Genomic DNA, 23,034 nt, shown 5'->3' with positions numbered 1-23,034 from the left:
TCCTGTAAATAACAGCAGCTAAGTCAATGCTACAGCAAGACCTATACTGTGCCCTTCATCATCTTTATTCCACTGAAGCTACAAAAAAACCAAAACATTAGACCCACTGCTTCCTGTAGCCTAATACTGATGGCTAACATCAGCTGATTCCAGTTTTCGAATGTCTCCAAAGTAACTTCACTAAAGCCTTAAACTGCACACCGTCTCACTCTTGTTGGGATTTGCAACCATCGTTAATCCTTCTTACACTTTTGCTTGCGGATTGAAGGTGGGGGAGCAGGAAAAGCTGGGAGTCCTTGATAAAAAATGGCCAAGCTGGTACGCAAAAGGTCACCACAACAGGATGTATCAGGCAACTGACAGAATAGCGAAACACTGCATACCTGAAATAGGCAAGGGGAGGTCTGCATGGTAATGTACCACTCTCAGTCACTCACACAAAATCATGTCAAACATGATTTTATCTTAAGATATTTTATTAATATTTTCAATTGACAGTATCAGCCAAAAAACAAACACTGAAAACCAAAATCCTTTCATGGCAATGATACACAAGAGTTTTAATGGAACAAGATAGTTTCAGGAGAAACAGAGATGGAAAATTAATATCAGCTCCATCACAGATTATAAATGCAATCAGTTCAAACACATCTGTCTGCAGTTTTCTTTGACTATATTGTATCTAATGCAAAGTTGAAAAAGCAAGGGAACAAAGGGGTCAGTAAAGCTGGGGTCAAGGTATAGCAGTTATCATCAGGGCATGTTGGTGGCATTAGGGAGACTTTTGGTCAGGAGTTGCAAGTCACGCACAGCATGGGCAGGGATGAGGTCAGGAATGGAAGATGTGGGAGGGTTACTAGAGAGAGCTACAGGGATTCAGATGGGTCATGATTAGTAGAGGTAAGGTAGCAAAAAACAAAACAAAAAAAACAAGGTTTAGAGAAGAAGAGCTGTTGGTGCTGACAGTGCACTTATCACCAGGCTTAGGTAATGATTGGGGCGGGAGGTGTCCGGCACATGCACCTGATATACATATGTTGCCACTCAGCTGGAAGTGGATGTGGTCTAGGGGAAGAGGGTGGGGCAGGCAGAGCAAATGATGATATGTGAACAGAAAGAAGGAAGAGTCACACAATTGGCTCCCTGCAGAGGACAATTTCCAACTCGCCACGGTAGAGCTTCCCTCCGTCAGATAGGCTCATGATGCTCTGCTTGTAGCCCGACAGATTTGTGGGGTCCACCTCCTGAATGAGAGACAGGGTGATATGATACACTGAGGAGGCCAAAAAGCAACATGTTATGCTCTTGTAGCTCATTTTGATGAATATTCCCCTACTCTCCTCCCAGCATTAGGTTTTGATTATTTTCAAGATATTGAGGAAACTAAAAAATGTTAGTATGTTTCTGACTAGAAAACTGAATGACAGAAAAGTAAATCCAAGGCAAGTTCTTTTGTTTTAACTGTTCTATCTCTTTGAAGATAAAAGGTTTGAAACAAAATAGTGAAAAGTAGTCTGAGTCGTATTTTAAGCATAAGAATTTCTGATTGCAATCATCTTTTTTCCTCACCAAAAAGGTTTTGTGTATGGGGCATTTCTGTAATATATTACAAAGACCAGTTTTTAGAGTATCCATGTTTGCTTACCGGAGCTCAACATATGGCGACTCACTCATCAAAACATCACTCTGTAGTGCTGCTAGCGAGGGGGAGAAAAAATCTATCTACTGTACATATCTCAGGATAATTTAAATGGGGCTCTGTTGGGCTTGAATTCAAGTGTTTATCTTTCCAAAGAGCGCTTTAAACAGCTTTGGTAGCTAATGTTGAAGGAAAGACCTACTAGGCTTTGTATGGATATACAGCCCTTTTGCCAAAAAGAGTTGAGACACTGTGTAGACTATAAATAAAAGTACAATGTAGTGATGTGCAGTTCATTTTGCTAGAATACTAAATGCACTAAATGAGATCTTGAAACTTTTCTGTCTCACCCTGGACAGGTTGCTAGTACTTGGTGTATTCCATGGGACTACCACATTCTCATCCTTAGTCTGTGCTCAGTTTCGATAGAAGTCATCCATGCAGGCACAGGGAGGAAGTTCAAACTCCGCACAAGAAGGCTTAAGCCAACCAAGAGGTTCAGCTTAGGCAGGTATTTTTTCATTCTAAGGCATTAATACTAACCACTGCACCACTGTGCCACCCACATTTAGTTTGATTTAATGTATGCCTTACTGTGATGTCAGCCAAAAAGTAATATACGCTCACTTCTAATTAGCCTAATAAATACATCGTTGAGAGAGGTGATAAACTATTATTACCCTTAAATCAACACCAGGCATACCATGGACTAGCAGAATGCTCTGTTTAAAATACATTTTTAGACCACAAACACATTGGATTGAAGAACCCAGAATAAAAACTAAGGAGTTCAAATGCAAACCACATGTGGTGCATACACATATCATACAGTACAGGTGTTAGCATGCGCCAATCTTCCTACCTTTAGGGGTCACCACAGCAAATCATCTGCTTCCCCAATCCTTAGCATCTGTCACACCAACCCTCTGCATATCCCCCTTTACTACATCCATGAACCTCCTTTGAGGTCTTACTTTTTTCCTCCTTCCTGGCAGCTCTATACTCAACATCCTTTCTCCAGCTTATCCACTATCCCTCCTCTGCACATGTCCAAATCAGCCTTGCCTTTCCAACTCTTTCTCATGTATCATGCACATCTTAGTCACTCCAATAAAATTCTTAACATCTTCAACTCTGCCATCTCCAGCTAGGCCCCCTGTCTTTTTATTAGTGCCCCTGTCTCCAAATCATACATCATAGCAGATCCCGCTTCCCTTGCACTCTTGTCACTATGCACTAGCAGACAGTATATACAGGCTGTAGGACTGATCACCTTGAGTAAACACCCATCTTACCTTCTTGTTTGTTTGGTAAAGGTCTCGTAGCAAAGCGTCCAGCTCCTGCTCATCAATGTAGCCATTTCCATCCTGGAAGGAGTCACCAAAAACATCATGATTGTAATTTTCATTCACAAACAATCATAATGGAGACAATTAATTACTGTTAATAATAATGATACTGTAACAATTTTACCACAGCTTTTGAAAATATAGATGTCACATATATATTTTCATTCCCTTCTTCTAATTCATTCTTTAAAGTAAAGGCAGTCTTTTTTCAACAATGTTTTGATTCAGAGCTACTTGATTTTTCCTTTCGCTGCTGCTCGACTTCATTCATTCAGTATTTTGTGGCAGCAATCGGCAAATGATTTAAAAAAGACTTCCCATTCAAAACTCTGTGCACGGGGTTAGTTGCGAAGTTAATACGGAGCCCCTTTGCTAATTAATGAGCTATGTCTCACAGCCGTGTTTATAGAGTTTAGGGCCAGAAAGTAAGCCCAAATTATTGGACATTTTCCCTTGGCAAGTGGCACAAAACATGTTCTGTTCATCTAGGCTCGGTCTCAAGATGACTTCAGAGCTGAGTGTCTTGCCAGTCTTTTTTTTTTTTTTTTTTTTTTAACTCTGGGAGATGCTCTTTGATGTTCACAAAGCCAGACTGAAGTGTCCTAGATCTTGGGAATAAAGTGTAAATTCTATTTATTTTTCCTTTAAGGATAAAAGACTGCACTCTGCAGTGCTATGGGAAAGCAGAGCAACATCAGGTATCAGCCAGTCTGTCTCAGTTCTGCTCCTCGCCATCTTGCTTTTCAGACATTTTCAAGTCTTGCACAGCGTGGGGCCGTGGCACTGTGAGCCACGTTAGTGTTCAGCTGACCGGCCACACTTTGCCCGGCCCTCGACCACTCGGCAGCTGCCCGTGTTTCTGCTGCAGGGGCCTGAGCTCATAACAAAATGATGAAACTAATTACACACATAAATGCAAGTGCTCCATACGCAGAGGGGGACTACATGAATGGACCGCAGTGGCTAATCTATAATTAAACATTCCACCCTGTCCTCTACTAGTGAACTAGAGAGAGTGAAGAGAGTGCAAGCCTTCAGTCTGATGCAAGACATGAATACGCACGCAACCTCCAAACCCCCCTTCCATCGCTGCTGTAGACGGCTCTATACAAATTTGCCAACCATACTACTTTAGTATGGGACAAAAAGAGAGCACAAAAACACAGAGCGTGAAAACATGAATATGGAAATAGCTGTTTGTTTTTAGTCTTTCTCTAATCACAATGTCAGTGCACTGACATGACTTAAGGTCATGGATTTACATGGACTCGCCTTGTGCTTCAAAGTGAACTTATTAGATAAACGGTCATTTTGCAGCCCTTCTACTTGTTGCTACAGCAGGGCACAGAAAACTATTTCTAATTTTTATTTTATTTTATTTTTTTTATAAGTGTCTGCATCCTGTCTTCTCGTTTGTGCAGAGCTGCACGTGAGCAGTGTAGCTGTTCTGTCATAAAAAACATGAAGCAATTATAATATACTTCTACATTTCAAAGTTTAGCATTTTGTAGTTTCATGTAGTTCACATTAGGATATTACCCATCTTTTGGTTACACAGGGGATGAATTTCAGGCAGCAGCTGAATCACTGTTGCTGAAAAAGCAGTAAGGCGAATACTTTAATTTACTTTAATTAATTTACTTTTCACTACTGTTTTTCATCACTGATATAAATCGGGGAAACATGAAAAGCATTTTGAACATTAAGATAATGCTAAAAACTGGGCTAACAAGCGCCAGCGCTGTGTCACATCAAGCTGAATTGTTTATTTCCTCAAAAAAACTGAGTCAGCCTTCTTATAGCTACTTAGATTATGGCTGGTCCCTCAGCTGTGCAAAACACACACGATACCATAAACAAGAAAAATGATATAACAGATGCACAGAGCGCTGCTCTCTCCCTCTCTCGTCTTGTACCACAGTCCCTCCCCACTGTTCTACTGCTAATGTGGAAAATATGCCCATTAACCAAACCACTGCTCAGCCACCCTGGGCTGTTTACAAAAGGACAGGTGTGCCAAGCCTGACTCATTTCCCTAGGTAAATGAAGAGTGCCCAAGGTAAAAGACAGAATTTACATATTCATGATTTTAACAAAAAGGGATCTCCTAAACAAACAGCACTGAGTCACCCAGACAGCTTGACTCAAGCTGGCGTGTTTTTACACTGTAAAGAGTCCCACCCTTATTCAGACACACTTCCATTCTGCTAGGCTTTCTGTGCACTAACCATTAATTATTTTCACAATGATTTCACGAGCATGTAACAACAGCCTGAAGCCTTAAACGTTTCCCCATAGGTAAGACTCATGGGAGACGGAGTTGTCGCTAAGAAAATAACTAGATTTGATGAGGTTCTCGTGTGTGGTGTTGTTGCAGACGCCAATCTAGCTCAGAACACATGGAGGAAATCCCCGGGAGAGCTCCCAACGTTGCAGAAAGACAGATCAAAGAATCCATTCTTGCCAAAGTACACTAAAGCAGTTGTTCTAAAACTTTTTCTGACATATCCTTCTGAGACTGGAAAACATACCCCACACACCACAATTTTTATCAGTCATTAATGATAAAAAGAAAAAATCAAACCTGGTTTTTAATTAAATAAAAGACAGCCTTATAGCTTCATTATAGTCTTGGTTCTTTTCCTTTCATATTTTTATTTTTTAAAAAAAAATCACATTTATTGAATTTCAGCTCATAACTTTCCCACTTTTGATAACATGTCACCTACCTTGTCATAGTATGTGAAGATGGCATTGAACTGCTCAGAAGTCAGCTTGACACCCTGTAACCAGAAGGTTTCACTTTAATTACAAGACTATAAAAAATAACATAAAAAAACATGGTTCTGTGCAGCTAACTTAGACCCAATATACTTTGTTTTCTGTCACATATGAACTCCAACTGTGGTGTATGCTCATATGAAACATGGTGAATTTTTCAAATAAGGAGGGCAGTTTATAGTCAACTAATTACTGTTAGCCAAAACCTCAGGCTTGATTTCAAGTCTTCTTTACTCCTGACTCTATATGTCAGCTGAGGATGGATATCTCTAATATGGTCCAGCACACAGCTCTGTCTCTAAGCAGAGAAGCCCCGCCCACAGCCTGTTCCACCCTGTCGGTTATGAGGGACAGCCAATCAGATGAAAGTGGGCTTCAAGTGAAAGGTGCTACAACAGCTTGTTTCAGACAGTGGATGAATTGATATGAAGCAGTAAGACCCACTATAATATATATATAAGGATTATTTTAAACTGTGAATTATACAAAGCTACTTTTGAAGAGTCAATGAATATCTTCTTTAACCATGATCAAAAACAGGCCTGTGAATCATAAATTTATAAAATGGTTACAGTGTATTATGTAATTCAGTGGCGTTCTCCAAGTATAATATATCATTTCTGTTTTGCTTTTATTTCAGCCCCATGTTTGTCCCCTACCTGGAATTTCAGCAGGAAATTCTCCTGTACAGGAAGAAGCCTGCAGCAGAGAGGGACTTCATTAGCAGACACAATAGTTGTTAAATTATTCACATTCTTTGACAGTGAATGAGCATCAGCGGGCAATGTGCTTCAACATTTACACAATGAACAGAAACAAGCAAAATTACATATTACCTTGCCATCTCTGACAGGCCCAGCTTCCCATCTCCATTCAGATCAAACATCTTAAGCTACAAAGCAGAAGTAGAACAGAGGAGAAAGTGAAAGGAAGCTTTTTATAGGTATACTCTGTCAAAGTAAAGGTAAATGTGGTCCCGTGCATTTCATTGGCTGAGACGCCGAAGGAGTAGCCATAAATTTATGATATATTCACCACTTCTTTTTTTCTTCCTTAACTCTACATGTCTAACAGGAACACTAAAAGCAGCGGTCTATAAACCTTGCTTCAGTTTTTCACCCAGTGTGGCAGATTTTCCTTACACAATAAGCCAGAAGGTTTAGAAGAGAGTTACATTGGAGGAAAAGAATAATAAAATGGAGACTGACCCACTCTTTTAACTCGAAGAGTGTTAAATTATTTATTAAATGAAAACCTGACACACAGTAAAAAATACCTAGGAGTTTTGCGCTGTTGTCAGATGCAATAAGGCATCTTGATGTCATTGTGGTCTATGAAAATAGTGATGAGCATTTTTATTGGCTGAACAATTAACCCAGAAAATAACTGACGGATCACTCAAACTACTTCCAGAGGTAGCGTGGGATGCATCTGTGGTCTAATTTGTTCTGAGGAACAAGACAGCAGGAAAATATGTCATCACTGAAGGTTTGGTGTTTTTCCTGGACCCTTTTGGAAGACAAAATTTGGACTGTACATATGTCATAACTAAATGTAATAACTGTGTGCATAAAATCTAAGCACATTTGGTCAGCTTGATTCTTTGGAGACTGAAGGTGACACAGATGTGAACAGCGATTGCATAAGTAGAGATCATGCATGGGTATTATGCCCGTTGTTGCTGGCAGTACTGTATTATTTCCTCTTCATTAGGACAGTGATGTTTGGTGAGTGTAAGCTAGGCTAATTTTAGTCATCAGTTTACACCTTATACATTTTTCATCAATTAGCAAAACTGCCTGCATCATAGCAGCATGCTGATTAAAATTACCCATTCTTTTTACATTAATCTCAGCCTCTGTTTTTTGCTTTATCTCTAATATTTCCCTCTGCACTAGATGAAGTAACAATAAGTTTATCTATGAAGAAACTGCTTCAGAAAATTAGGTCAGCTCAGCTCTGGGGCTTGCAGAAAGAAGCAGATGTTAGCACATCTGGGCTGCAGTCTCACAACCTGCAGGACATGATGGGTCACAACCAGTGAGCCGCACAGGGCTGCAGCCACCACTCCACAAATTGCTAGACATATGTCTTTCATCACAAATGTATACAGTTTAGTTTTCTTCTAGTGAAGCAACTTCTAAAGATTGCATTCACAATCAGAATTTCATTACTGTTTTCTTACTATTTTTCTCCTTATTTTATACGACTGAAAGCATTTCCTAAGATGTTGTTTACAAGATAAGAGTCTTCCTTTGCACCACAAAGCACAATAGATGGGCGGAATCGCAAAACTTGAAACTGTCTTACTCTCTTTGAAAAATTGCATTTTTCGTAAAATTGTCAGCTTTTTGTTTCCAACGCTAAGTGTAAAGTTTGTCCAGTTAAACTGAGCTTGTGTGACTGAGTGTTTGAATGTGCAAGAGAGCAAGTCTTACTATGGTCTGTGTGTACTCCTGCAGCTTCTGCTCATCGTAGTGTCTGTTAGCTTTCTCCAGCAGGTCTGACAGAAAGCCCTGAGGACAGAGACACACAGGGTGCTTTTCATTATGCTAACTTGTGCTTCCTTGTGTTCTCTCTCCTCCCATGAACCAAAAATCATTCCCCATCATGGAGGATCTTGCAGTGCCCTAAAATGCAAGTCTGGCTGATGAGGAGCAACTGGAAAGAAGGCTTTTGGAAGAGCTTTTGCAATTAAACATATGCACATCCTATATGGAAGAATTTTATCAAATGGCATGACATGCAATTACACTACTAAAACTAAGCATTCAGCAGCTTTAGCTCCTCCGCCTTTATATCTCTTCCTTTCATCTCTCTCTTATATCCAGGAGGAGCTAAGAACCGAGAACAAGACACGAGAGAGTGAAGCGAAGAGGCATAATGAAAAGCACCCATGGATTAGTAAAAAGAGCCAGCGGCTGGGCCTGGCCTTCCATTAAGCTGAGGCAAAATGTCCAGAAAACAAATACAGAGATCTTAGATGAAGATGAAGATGCATTTACATTTACGTAACATATGCTAACAATCTGAAAAACTTAAAACACTCAAAACATCTGCAATAAGCCCTGGAGAATATAACCCTAATGTATCAAAAAAAACCTAAACATGCAAAATAAAGTTATATTAATGAGAGTTGAAGTTTGGGCTGGCTGGGTTTTTTTTCTTTACCATATTTGAAAAAGAAAAAATGGGGAAAATTAGGTATGGGAGAGAAATGCAAGAGTAAGAGAAAGAAATGAAGAAAACAGGACAAAAAAAGAAGAAAAAAACTGAGACACTGAATTATTAAATTATATTTTGATTTATTGGTTTATCTGGTGTTTTGTTTTTGAAATCAGAATTGAAGAGTACATGTAGAGCAGCAAAAACTACAATTCCTTCTGAAATTAGCACAGTATAACATCTTCTATAAATAAAGTACTCCAGTAGCATTAGACCAAAGGTATCAGTTATGCGCTACTTGAGTCAATATTTTCCGCGTCTGCTCACAATTATGTGGTGAGACACATGTCTGCTTCCTGAGATCTCATCTGCACTTTTTCTAAAGCTTTCAAAAAGCCACACCTGAGTAACTCATCTGCACCTGGTCAGCTGGAAGAGATCTTATTCCCACAACTACCCGAGCAGCCAAATCTGTACACAATGAGTAATCACTGACCCCAATTAATCCGCAGCTTGCCACCGTGGTGCACTTTCCTTTATATAATTTGACAAAACATTTCCTAGAGGTGTTTGAATGACTAACCTTTGTGTAATCAGTAAAGCTTTTTTTTTTTTGTATCTGAATCCTCGCTACATAAAAAAGAAAAAGGAAACGCTTGAGGTCAGTAGGGAATTTCCTGTGAAGCAGACATTTATCTCTCCTGAGTCAAAAGTACTTCCCGGTTTGGCTCATCCATATGCTCACATGAATTAAAAAAAAGAAAAAGATGACACACTGAAAATATTCAGTGGCAAACAATTTATATTTTTCAAAAGAATGCCACATTCAGCTATAAGAAAAACATAAATAAATCCAAGGCATTTCTACTTCTATCGGTATTTAAAGTTAAGTGCTGGGCAAACAGTATCTACTTCATAAATCTATGCTAAACTGATTATTAATAATTGATGGTTCGAGCTTCTGGGTCATTTGACCCAGCGTTTTGAGTTTCCTGTGTTTTGGTGAATATGCTTTATGGTGATTTAAGGTTCATTGGTTAGTCTTGAGTTTATTCTATGTTCTGAGTTCTTTGTATTCCCTGTTTCTTGTCTGTTAGGTTCCCCTTGTGTCTTGGTCTCTCCTCTGTGTCCTCTATGTCTGTCGTGTCATCTACGTCTCTCCCCTCTCTGTGTCTCTTGTTTCCTCGTTCCCCAGGTCCCAGTCACGTCTTTGTGTTTCGTCTCCCCTTTCTGTTTACATGTGCCCTCCTGGTGTTTCATTCCATTCTCCCCTGTCTGTAATGTGCAGTCATGTATGTTTTCCCCAGCCTGCCTCGTCTCTCTCTCTCTCTCCCTCTGTGTCTCATCTTCCTTAATTGTTTCAGTGTTTCCCTTTTTGTGTCTCCTTCTTTTGCCTTCCCCTGTCTGTTCTTTCCTCCTGGTCCCATGTGAAGCCGTACACTTTAGTCTGTGTCGAAGTGTTTCCTGTTTTACTTTGACAGTGTCGCATCCTGTATTCAGTGTGTACGGTTTTGCTTCATCCTGTGTCATTATGTTTATTCGCTCCAGCTGTGTTCCCCTTGTGTTTCCTCTTCCCCTTTTACCCTGTTCTGTATTTATGGTGTGAATTGTCATTCGTTCTTTGTCAGGTTTAGTTATAGTTTAGCTCACTTCAGCCTTTTCGTTACTCTGTTCAGCCTATATGAAACAGCTCCCCTTTTGGTTATTCACATTTCACACCTCGTTTTGTCTGCGTTTGGGTCCACACAACGCACCGGCCATCCGGCCTTGACACATAGTGAGTGTGCAAGCATGAGGGCTGTATCCTTCTCTTTAAAAAAAAAAAAATTAAGCCAAAAGCTGTAGTTCCTCTTGTGGCCACTTGAGGCTGGCTCCAAAAGTGAGTCAGTTTGATCAAAAACTGTTTTGGTCTCTTAGCTTATTTCCCCTTGATCAAAACTATACAAAGATGAATTTTGTCAAAATGTATGCAGTTAAATCAAAGTTCACCTTGTTAGAGATGTTTATACTGACAGGCTGTAGCTGTTAGCTATTTACTCAAGCTAATTCAGGTCACTGAACAGGATTTCTCATTATTTTAAACTGTGCCCATGGTGCTGCTGCTTTTTGAAACATATATTTTTACGTTTTTATGTATTTATATTGTTTATTTAAATTGGATTGTGATCCAATTTTGAAGAGTGATACTCTAAAAGCACCTTGATAATGAAGCTAGCATCAGCTCAAAACTTTGTATTTGGGGTTTGTTAGCCAAATTTGGTTGCTACGAGCTCTAAAAACAAAAAACAAAAAAGCATTAATAGACTGTTTAAAAACCAAAATCAAAGCCTAAAACCAGACTCCATAAACAATGGGTTACGCTAGGTACGTCCATCTTTGCTATACAGTCTATGATAATGACACAAAACTTTTTTTTTCCCTTTGATTTATTTGATACCAAAAACAAAGCATGCAGGTGTGAAGCAAAATTTAAATATACATACAAGTATGCATACAAATAAAGATATATTGTATATATTTAAAATGTCCAAAAAATGTTGGAATGAAAGGTGTAAGAAAATACAGAGATTTAAGATTTTTGGGACATGTGCAGCTTCTTAGTTCATACTATTTGATAATTACATTTTAGGGGGTGTGCTTTGTTATTGTGTGTGTTGATGTGCAAATGAATGTGTGTAGGGGGAGAAAAGAGAAAAAAATGCATAAAATAAGTATGACAACAGGTTAAAACAATGTATGTAATAAATGAGACACTGCATGTTACTGATCACATATGGTCAAATTAATAAACACGTGTCAGTGCTTCTTAATATTTGATTTAATGCTGTTGAGAATTTACCTTCAGTTCATTTGCTTCAATGTAGCCACTGCGATCTGTATCATATCGCCTCCATGCCTAAAAAGAAATCAACGAAACAAACTGAAGCAATCGATTGAAAGCATTTTCTCAGCTCAAAAGCACAGAGAAGCTCGTCTCCAGAGTGATTTACATTCTTTCCCCTTGAATAAATCCTCTCTGATCGACTCCCAGCTTACTCTTTGACTATGCCAAGGGTTTGCCTTTTTTCTCTGGTGCACAGCAGAAATCGTTCCAGAGCAGCCGACCACAAAAGCCTGGACCATCACTGTAATCATACAGTTTTCAATACAATCCTATTTGCCCACATACAGAGCAGAGGGCAACGGTGGACAAAGAGAGGAAAGAGGGGAGAGAAAGTCATTTTAATGAATGTTTTAATCTAGCAGCTGTCCCTGTCCAGAGAAGGGCTCCTTATCAAAGATGGATGGCCTTCCCCCTTCTTGTTCTCCTCCTTCTCCTCCCCTCTCTCTGCTCCTCCTCGCCTCCTCTGGGTTCTGCAGAGAGGAGCTACAGTGGTGTTATCCATTATATATGACTCTGAAAATAGAAGGCTCCGCTTCCTCATTCTAACCCTTTAAAAACCTCTCTGCCCCCTTCCTCCTCCCTGCACCCTTCAGCAAAGACTGATTAATCTCCCCTCTCTTGTTTTATGCTCTCAAACTCTGGCTCTCAACTTCCCATCGACATTTCATTTACGTCTCCTCTGTTCCTGCTTTCGCTCGTTTGCCCTTTGTATCCTTCTCTCTTCGCACACCTTCTCTTTCATTCGTTTCCCTTCTCTCATTTCATTATTCCTCCTCAATATGACACAGGAGACAAGGACAGCCTCTTCCTCATATGTAATTGGTTTCTAATTGGCTTCATTTTTTCCATTTAGCAGATCTAACACGAAATCTGCCATTTTGTCTCATCTTCTTGAGATATTTGGTAGAATAGATTATTTTCTGTTTCTGCTACCTTTCAGGATATAGATCTATATCGGTCTCCAGGGCTTTTTGCTACTTCTTCTTCACCCATTATCCAAAATTCAAAGCGGCACTTTTCAGAAAATGTTTAGTATAAATGGTAGCAGTAAGTATTCACAGGGTAAAGTTGGTAGAGTTTCTCCACTTTCCACTTAACCATTTAATAATATTCTGAGACAAAAGTTTCCCACAAATTTGGGTAAATGTTGATTTTTGTTTCTGGTCTCTATTGAATTTTGACTGTGTGAAAGTGCCTCCTGTTAATTCTATCTACTAGCAAAAAACTGTAAAATGACTAAAGGCTTCTATTTCTGACAGACTGAGGAAGTAAGAAGTATTTTTTTAATAAAAATGTAGTTTTTCAGGAGAAACACATCGATAGTGACTATGGCTACGTTCACACTGCAGGTCTTAATGCTCAATTCCAATTTTTTGATCAAATCCGATTTTTTTGTCTGCTTGTTCACACTACAAATAAAATGCGACAGCAAATGCGCTCTAGTGTGAACGCTCAAATTGGGCCGCATGCGCAAAAGAAGACATCACACAACGCGCTCTGTTTAGACCCAGATCAAACAATATTGTTTGACTTCGGACTTTACGTTTCCAAATTTTTGCTTTAAGTTATTTTGTTATTTACATAATAATGTAAATAACCTAATAATTATCCTTATTGCTGTTTTAGAGAGGCGGTGCTTCAAAGGATAGTTGCAGATTTCTGTCAGAATCTGCAGATTATACAGTACAAATAAAATGTTCACGTTGTCTTCCCAACAGTTTCACTGACATCTACACTGGATGGCCAGGAAGCGTTCGCGATGTCCTCTCGGGCGCTTCTCCGGCGCTGATAATTGGCGTCTGTCTTGTGTCAGTGACGTAAAAGACGGATTTAATGCGACATGACCGTTCAAACAGCAGTCGCTTTCTAAAACATCGGATATGTATCGGATTCAGTACCACATACGAAAGTGACCCAGATCGGATTTGAAAATATCGGATTTGTGCCGTTCACACTGTCATACCATGATCGGATATGGGTCACATAGGGTCAAAAAAATCGGATTTGATGCGCTTTCGCCTGCAGTGTGAACGTAGCCTAAAAGACATGAGATGGTTCTGCCAGAAGTTAGACCCTTGGGTTCCTCAAGAGTTCCTCATCCCTGCCAGGTGCGATAGATGGTTTCCCCAACCCCCCCAAGGATGGTTCTGCTGGAGGTTGCTTCCTGTTAAAATTGAGTTTTTCCTTCCTACTGTCGCCACAGTACTTGCTGACAGGGGGTCATATAATTGTTGGGTTTTTCTCTGTATGTATTATTGTTGGGTCTGCCTTACAATGTAAAGTTCCTTGAGGCGACTTTTGTTGTGATTTGGCGCTATATAAATAAAATTGAATTGAATTGAATTTAATAGATGCTATTAGCAGAAGGAATGGGGAAGTTGTGAGACTTTAAATGCTGCAAGCATCATCACTGATAAGACAAATATCCAATGTCTTCATATGTTTCTGTAAGATAAGCAAAAGTTGTATGTTTATTATTTGCAAGTGTCTCCAGAAAATAATCCACAGCCAATATTAGCCTTTTCCAGCTCAATTTTGTTAGCATTTCAGTTGTATACTGCGGAGGTGATTGTTTTCCTTCCTGTTGGGCGTGGTTTTCGCCATGAAGTTACTAAAGCTTTTCCCATTTTTCCAGCACAGCCGGAGGAACTCGGAGGAACCGGCAGAAAATGTTCTCACTCCACCATCGGTGATTTAGAGTACAGCATACTTCTCCAGGCAGCAAGTGAGTCGATCAGAACGGTTTCTTTTAACTATAGATAAAGATACTTTGCTTTTAATGTGATTTTTCCTGTTCTATTATGAATCACAACTGAGAGTGTCAGCTCCTCTGCAAACCTCTTTCACTTCTACTTACACAAACAACCCATAACTGCTCTGTATGAGGACTCTTAGTTATTTACATCAACCGGTTACTGAGATGGCAAAGGTAACAGTTCACATAAACGAATAAAGTGCTGACTGTTTTCATGCCCCACATGAATTTGGGTGATGTTTAATATGCAGTGGGCATATTATTATTATTACCATTCACTCCTCCTTTTCTCTAAGCCATCTTTTTGTTATATATAAGCCTTTAGCACACACATGCAACCATTTCTCATTTAGACCAGCAGGTTATATTCCAGATTACTCCTGTCGAACACACCTTCAATTTATACACCTTCAACCATTCATAAAGAACTGATTCATGAAATTAACTGTTAGGCAGAGAAAATGCAGGTGGCCAGCCCTCCGAGGCTGACTGACTCTGGCCTATAACTTTATGGTTGAGTGAAGTAAGTACGCCCTGGCTAATGTTAACGGTGAACAAGAACCTCCTGTGCAAAAAGTTCAAAAGTGCCTTAAAGAAGAGATCAAATAATTAAGTTGGTCAAGAGGAGCGGCAGGTTCTTATGAAAAAACTATGTGACAGATATTCTCAGGAACACACTCTTACCGCCATAAACTCAGCGCTGGAGCTGACAAACTGTCTGAAGCAGAGCAAGAAGTTCTCTTCAGTTGGAAGAATCTGGGCCAGCTAGGAAAAGTGACAGGGAAATGGGAGTGGTGAGAACACAAGATGGTACAGTTGATATTCTGGGAGAGACTGGGGGAGCTTTTTGTCTGCAAGGCCTCAAATGGGCAACTCAGCATAAATAATAGAGAGCCACAACCTCAGAAGCACAACTATGCCTAAGTTAGAAATATTTATTAAAATACATATTTTTAGCTGTTCAGACAAAGACCATAAACTGCATGTTCACACAACCAAGTGGACTGCACACTCATTTACTTCTCTGGCAGCAGTGGATTATTGATATTGCAGAAGCCCTGTTTCTCGCAGCTTTGTCAAATCACTGTGAAAGTGGTCAAATCGAGGAAAACCAATATCCCAAACTGATGGTCTATAGAGAAGATCATGAAGACCGCATTTATGCAAGCAGTTAAATATTGACCAGACTTCTGGGGTCTTTATTTTTGGCTCTCTGAGTTATCTGAGCTCTCTTTTTGAACCTTTTCTCATCACTCACAATGAGCAGAAAACCTTCACCTTTATTTTGCAGTCTGTTTATGGTCTGATATCCAATGCACAATTCTCATATATAGTGTGTCATGTGAGCTTCCTGCCCCCAGCTTTCCATGTTTGCACATGTAAGGGCAGTGAGCTTCCACAAGAAAGTCATTCTCCCAAATGTAAATGACTGTAAATAACAATCCTCATTTGACTGTGGCAGTGCTATCTGAACTAAAGGTTTCCCAGGTCAGTTAAGAATTCAAAAAATTGCATTAAAAGTGATCACAATAAACATGCAATGTAAATGTAACGCCACAAATTGTTGTTTGCGGAATTTTTACATACTGAAAAAAAATGCAATACGCATTTCATTTCAATCAGCCACAACTTCATAACCACTGACAAGTGAAGCAAGAAACATTAATTATGTCATTACAATGCAATGTTCTGCCGGGAAACTTTGGGCCCTGGGTCTAAGAAGTGCTGCATGCGTATGTTACTTTGCCAAGTAGTAGTCAACTAAACATTGTTGCAGACCAAGCAACGCTCCATATGGCGCTCCCAGTCAGCAGCAGCCACTGCCAGCAGAACAATGTGCTCCACCACACCACAGAAACTATTCAGGAATGGTTCAAGGAACAGCTCCTTGAGCCGTTAACTTGGCACCAAAGTTTCTTGGCTCCAAAATTCCCAGAGCCCAATGTGATCGAGAATTCACAAGAAGCCCCACCTATCTGAGCCACAATACCAAAATGATTCAGTGCTAGAAACCACTGGATACTCATGGAGATTCTGTGGCCTCGGTTTTCTGGGTAAAACATTTTAGGCATCAGAAGGGAGACCTGCATAATATTGTGCAGGTGGTTTAAATGTTGCGGCTGATTAGTGTATCTTATTTACGTGACCAGTAATTACTCATGCCTCCACGCTAAGCTAAGCTAAGCTAACTGTCAGCGTAGTTAGTGTTTGGCTATTTACAGTAAACTTGTCAAAAAACAGAATGTGAAATCATCCTGTCGTCTGAGCTGACAGTCAGTCATTTTTGGACATTCTAGGTTCTCATTGTCTTCTTCTTGTAAGTGGGTACCCACCCTCTTTGCATTACTGGCAGTTATATCTTTAAGCTAGGCTAAGATAAACGACTTCTTTTTGTTTTATGTGGGAGCAATGATCTTCTGTCTTAATCATTGTAAAGAATGTGAAAAAACCCATCCATCCATTTTCTGCTGCATATCTGAGTCCAGGTTGCGATGGTATATTTCTCAAAAAGTCAAACCAATCTTTGGTGGAGCCTAGCTGTTTCTAATCTTTCTGCCAAGCTAAGGTGTGTGGCTGCATATAAACGTTTTGTATAAATCTTTTCATCCAAAACAGGGAAAGAAAGCAAAGATGCATATTTCCCAGGCAGTCAAGCTATTTTGTTAAATAAAATCTATAAAATAAAGAGGTCCTCTGAGGCCTTACCTCTGACATCTCAATTCGTCCATCTTTGTTCTTGTCGAACTTCTGCATGAACTCCTTCATCTTTTCTCTGAATGTAGGATTTGAAGGGTCCTGGGAAACAATTTTACTCAACATAAGTGAACCCTGAGTTGTCAGTGTGTAGATATGTGATTAATTTCTGGCCCCTGAACTCACCACCCCTGCTCCTCTCCGAGCCATCTCCAACTCCTTGAAGAAGTTCTCCAGCTCCTTCCCCTCGATGTATCCATTACCTTGGAACAGAGAGACCATAAGTGCGTGTTAATGCAAGATCACAAATGGCACTGTTTTCCTGTTTTTTAATTTTTTACTAGTAGTGCTGATGTGCAAAAAGTTCCCAAACAGAGACACGGTCACAGTGTCAAACAGATCCCATCGTGGCCTGGGTTTGCCCTGGTATTGATTCAAACACGAGCCTTTCAACAGTAACTCTCTTCCTCCCCTTCTAAAAGATTTCATTATTGACTGCCACAGTGATCACTCTTCAAAAGACTTTGTGTTCACATGATTGCATGCCAGGAGAGGCTATATATGGGAAATAACTTTTCTTTGATATTCCACGTGATGATTCATGGGCCGCTTCGGTTATTCAGCAGTGATCAATACTGCATTCAGTGGTAATCTGGCAGATATTAAGCGGACGAAAATAAATGGATAATTTCGATATAGTTGTAGCCTATACATGCTTTTTTTATTTGAGATTACTTAAACTCCGAAAGTGATATTTTGCCAAGAACAGTGTGGCTTTCTACAATCCTTTAGAAAATATCTTAACCTTGGTTTGCTGTGTGCCACCAGTCATTTTGACAAGCTGTCATAATGACTGATGGCACGAGTGTCATTTTTGTCAGGCGGCGCTTAATCTGTGATCCTGTCAATCACACTTTTTTGATTCTTTAATGACAAATTTATCTTGCAGGGGCCACAGAGTTGATTTTCATTTTTCCCTCATCCTATTTTATTCTTGTTCCTGTTGTTCTGTTGCCCTGACAGTTCCTATTCGGAGGACAAATGAGTGTGCCCGCTTCACCCAGGTAGTATGTGAACCGGTGCCAATATTCTTTCAACACTCCTGCTGAATGGCCGGACAGATGGCTCCAAACGATGTGACTAGCTGCTTCAATAAAACCCTGGAAGGCAGTGCTGCCTCATTAAACACTAACAAAGATTATTATGCCATCCACTTCCTTCCCCCTCTCTCTAACTTTCTGTCTCTCTTTTTCTCCCTCTGTCATTTTCAATCAAACTCCTTCTCTCTATTCAACTAAACTCACAACATCTTTTATCCAAGGAAATTGTGTGTGCGTGCGTGTGCATTCCTCAGTGATGTTATCAAAACTCATGAATACAAACTCTGCTGTTTTAATGAAAATGTGGGACAGTGAAATGCTCTGTTGCTGTCGAGCCTCCCTCCTGTGCCTCTTATTTGACATTTAGCACTGTAGAGAGAAATGGCACGCCTGGTAATTAAACAGAGTAAGTATGATGTGATTAACTACACAATGAATGGCATAAAAATGGCAATAAAAACAGATATATGAAAAGATTGTTTGGGGATGTGCTCATATGCTCAATAGATGCAGCAATAGACCCATTCATTTGTGCAAACCACCATCTGTTGATGCTTGCGCACTCTGTTTATTCAAAAGCAGGATAAGCAAGTTCTGTTTCAAGCAGCCTTGAAATAACAACAGTATGTTTAAGGTACGAAATGCTGTGTATGCTGCTGAATAACATCAGTATGTACAGATTGCACTGAAGTGTCCCAATTTCAGTGTAGACATTTAGACCAAATATCAAAAGCAGTATGTGAATGTGCATCATTACCAGCAGCTACATTTTATGGCTGATTTCACTTTACTCTCAGATAATTTTGTTTAAATGTCAAATATATACTTTGCACAGCGCAATGAGAACATTCCTGCCAACTTGTACTTTTGTCTTTCTGCACAAGCACTTAAAGTTTGTACTGAGCACCCAGATACTGTAAAAGGTTCACAAAAACCACTTTAGGCCCAAATAAACACTTTTTCATCACTAGTAAACATTTAATGCGTCACTAGACCATTGGGACAAGCTGGTAAAGTGATTTTATTTCTGGTTATTTATTCTAAAATCCAACCCCGACTGGGAAAAAACTCTCAAAGGGGGCAGTTGTGCCAACTAAGTGCATATTTAAAGCTTATATAAAGTGCATTTGCCTTTCAAAGGAAAGTGGAGCCCTGTCTATTCAAATATTTTGTGTTGAGCTTACAGCTGGGTCAATTCAGGAAGTAGATTCTGCTTAGTGTTCCAAATGTTTTTATCCAGGTCAATAAGAAATAATTGACAGCAAATGTGCTATAATTAGCAAACGAAACTGTAGTTGTTTCCTTTTTCAGCTTTGAAGTGACTGAATTAAAAAGGCTCGAAGGAGACAGCAGGGAAAGATGAGAGGGACGCAGAGCAGAGGAGCTGCAAGAGATGCAATCCAGATGAGATTTGATCCCGGGCCAACCAGGGGAATATGTGGTTTCATCATCTCTAGGTGCATCGCCTCTCGTGTATTTTTATCTCCAACTCAGAGATATTTACTCAACCTGAACAAACAAATTAGCTCTCGTTTCTTTCTGCTGAGCCAGAAGACACTCCCATTAATGAGTGCAGAAATCAGACTCAGTAGCCAAATCTGTGGAAGCGTATTGGTTAAATTTGATTTGCAAAGTGGCTCACTGCAGAGCAAAATATGTAAAATACCACAGCTTAAGAACTTAAGCACCTGGGTGGTTGGACTAATATCCATTGATGTAACCATGATGAGCAATGAGAGCCATAACAACTTTCTCTGCGCAGCAGCTCATATGCAGGAGCTCAGCTGTGTAACCTCTTGTCCCCACCCGAAATGTCCCTCCACCTTGATTTCCCTATGGAAAGCAGTTCAGCAAGTGTGCCAGCATCAAAACACATCATGCTGGCAATAAACTCCCAGGAGGATGTGTTTAGGTGTGGCACACTTGCCTCATCTGCAGGTGTGATTTGGACATATTGGAGGAGTAGACTGTATATTTTGAAAATAATGGCCAGTTGTAGCCTCATCATGTATACATCACAGCCAGAGGTTCATTAAAAAGTGAATGAGATGACAGTGCTTGACTACTATTTTCAAGAGGGTTCATCATATTGTCTGTTTGATATTAGATCCCAGTTATGTGGCACATTAAAGCACACAGTGACTCTATTTTAAAATATAAAAAAGACTCTTGAAATAATTTATAGGTTTTAAAGGCAGCAACTGATGGTTTTCTCATCAGACTGCTGTATAGTATATCCATCAGTTTGCAGAAAGCCTTCAATCCGCTGAGGAGTCTGCAGACCTTCAAATGGAATGAAAGCATCTCTAATCAGGCTTATAAAACTTTCACTGCTGTAGTGACATGCTGATGAATTTGTCATAGAGACATCCACACACAGACAAAGAGTGATAAAAGAGCACTGAGACAAGAAGGCAAGACAACACTGAGGCATTTGATGACAAAAAACGCGTATGGGCGTATGTTGGATATTAATGGGCAAATACAATGTCAGTAACAATTTTGAAGTTTTCAGGAATCGCACGTTCATCAGTCCATCAGCTGTGATCTGAAGCAGCTCAATCCAAGCAGCATCTCTCACAGATGAATGTAGTTTAAGGACCAATGGAAGCAGAAGTTGCTGACTGCAAAATTTCACTTAACATAGGCGTTTAAATGAAATGCTTTCATTTCTGAAAAGCGGCACACTTCTCTGTGCAGCATGCACCAGAATTGCGCTTTAATGACATTCACATGGTTTTAGTTCACCCACCATTTAGATTAATAGATTCATCAGAGAAACAAAAACGTAAAACCGTGCGTGACTATAACTGTGACTATAAATAGAGTAATTGTAAATGCATGCAACCAAAATGTATTTCTTGATTTAAAAAAATGTGTTCTGAAGTTGTTAAACATTATCTAAGCAGAAAACTTCTCCTTTGAGCTGCTTTATCCATCAAACAGCCAACCGACGAAGACAGAGAATAGACCACAGCTTCGGGACCTAATGAAAAAACAGTCTTCTTCTTAAAATCTCATTTTGTGAGCTGCAAAGATGGCTCATAAGAATTTCAATTTCTTCTTCTTCTTCTTTTGATTTTTTAATCTTTCAAATCTCTTAAGCGTCGTTCTGCCTGCACAATCTAACTTTTGCGCGAATATCTTTTTTTCCTAAGCTTAACGGTTTTAGGATAAAAAGCATTTCCAACCTTTTCTTTGCATTTTCCCTCAGTCGTTAAATCGATGACTTCACAAACCAGTTGTATCTAATCAGCCTGTCATTTAATAATTCAAGAGTTAAAATAAACTTTTAATTTCTAAGGAGGGGAAATAAAATCCTACCATCACTGTCGAAATGTTTCCAAATGTCGAGGAACTGGGACGCGGTGACCTCGGCCAGGTGCAGGTGAGGAGGCTGCTGAGCTTTGTTTGCCATGATGCTCTCGACCGATGCTGCTGCAAGTCAGACGCGACAAAAATCCGCTACTAACTTTTCTGTGTCTTCTTCAAACACACCCCACACTGTGGCCCCAGCGCGCCGCCCGCCGCTTTTTAACCTCGGCGCAGGAGCGGTAGCACCGCCGCACGGCCACTGGGGGCGCACTGCCACCGACAGTGTACGTCTGACTCAGCGTCCCAGCGTATGTGCTTCCAAGCTTGATGTAGCTGTGTGATAGGACGTCTTGGGCACTGCAGTAGGCTGATGAGTGTCTGTGTATGTGTGTGAGAGAGCGGGAGAGAGATGCAGATAGTGAGCAGATTGACTTTTTCGCTATTGTATCATCATTCACCTCAGATCCCGTGTGTTTAATCTGTTGCAATGCATACATGCGAGTTCACGCATTTCTGCATGCAGGGGAAAGGCATACGTGTGTGTGTGTGTGTGTGTGTGTGTGTGTGTTCTCCTTCCCAGCGTGCAGCTCCCCGAGCCTGTCTGTCAGCGCGTGAGGCTTCACAGACTTAATTAGAACTCACACACTAATCACATTTCCCACACTGCCTCCAGCCAGCGGTGATTAGCCCCCATAACAAATGTAAATTCTGAAAAAAAAACCGGGGGATTTTCATTAATGGCCAGTCTTGTGTGCAAAGCAAGACCACAGATCCTATTAGAGGAATGAGGCTTGGAGGGAAAAATGCACTCTTATATATTTCTTTAACTATTTGCTGCAAAAGGTGATAATATTCAAAATGAACTCATAAGACCATAATGAGCAGGAGGGCAAGCATCCCCAGAAGCATCTTCATGCTGCTGGATGAAACGTGTAAGAAGAAAGCTTATACACATGAAGTAAAGATTATTTCCCTTTCATACTCAGTTGTGCTTGAAATCCTGTAAGACATGGGTCCTTCGAGCCTTCCTGGCGGATGTCAGTCAATACTTTAACAGCTATTATTTTTAAACTGTAAAGTAGTCAATAGATGTAACTACAGCATCAACAATGTCTCTTTTTCATTTTGTTGCCAAGTGAGTCATGCCAGTACGCAAGCACAAAATAAAGCTTATGGGGCAGAAATAATTTAAAAGACTGCAGTCAAGTTAAGTGATTAACTGAACTTTTCCTTTTTCCTGCTAAAACTTCTTTAAACACTAGAACTGATTCAATGAGGATCTTTTTCATATCAGTTAAAAAATAACTTCATTATTTATTTTTTTGGTCACTTAAGGACTTTTTCAAACAGGA

General features: G+C 39.9%; 1 protein-coding gene across 1 annotated transcript; it reads right to left on the bottom strand.

Annotated features, from left to right (window-relative positions):
* Window positions 1–453: 453 nt before the first annotated feature.
* Window positions 454–21,984, bottom strand: calb2a (calbindin 2a). Its single transcript, XM_003439444.5, has 11 exons — window positions 21,692–21,984; window positions 17,454–17,530; window positions 17,280–17,369; window positions 15,258–15,338; window positions 11,774–11,830; window positions 8,208–8,285; window positions 6,606–6,661; window positions 6,429–6,468; window positions 5,718–5,771; window positions 2,935–3,006; window positions 454–1,244 (listed from the first exon to the last, which is right to left on the bottom strand). The coding sequence occupies exons 1-11, from the start codon at window positions 21,783–21,785 to the stop codon at window positions 1,128–1,130; spliced, it is 816 nt and encodes a 271-aa protein (XP_003439492.1). The 5' UTR covers window positions 21,786–21,984; the 3' UTR covers window positions 454–1,127.
* Window positions 21,985–23,034: the final 1,050 nt, after the last annotated feature.

The sequence above is a fragment of the Oreochromis niloticus genome, linkage group LG7 (assembly GCF_001858045.2).
Source record: "Oreochromis niloticus isolate F11D_XX linkage group LG7, O_niloticus_UMD_NMBU, whole genome shotgun sequence".
In the NCBI taxonomy this organism is placed as follows: Eukaryota; Metazoa; Chordata; class Actinopteri; order Cichliformes; family Cichlidae; genus Oreochromis; species Oreochromis niloticus.
The sequence above is the reverse complement of the archived record's forward strand: the minus strand, read 5'-3'. Positions and strand labels throughout refer to the sequence as shown.

What these genes read in the sequence shown, in the direction of transcription:
- calb2a (XM_003439444.5), bottom strand. Translation starts at nt 21,785, where the DNA reads ATGGCAAACAAAGCTCAGCAGCCTCCTCACCTGCACCTGGCCGAGGTC. An exon ending in GACGAATTGAGATGTCAGAG is followed by an intron (nt 15,339 to 17,279) that starts GTAAGGCCTCAG and finishes CACTTTTCCTAG; the next exon opens with CTGGCCCAGATTCTTCCAAC. An exon ending in GGCCTGTCAGAGATGGCAAG is followed by an intron (nt 6,469 to 6,605) that starts GTAATATGTAAT and finishes TCTCTGCTGCAG; the next exon opens with GCTTCTTCCTGTACAGGAGA.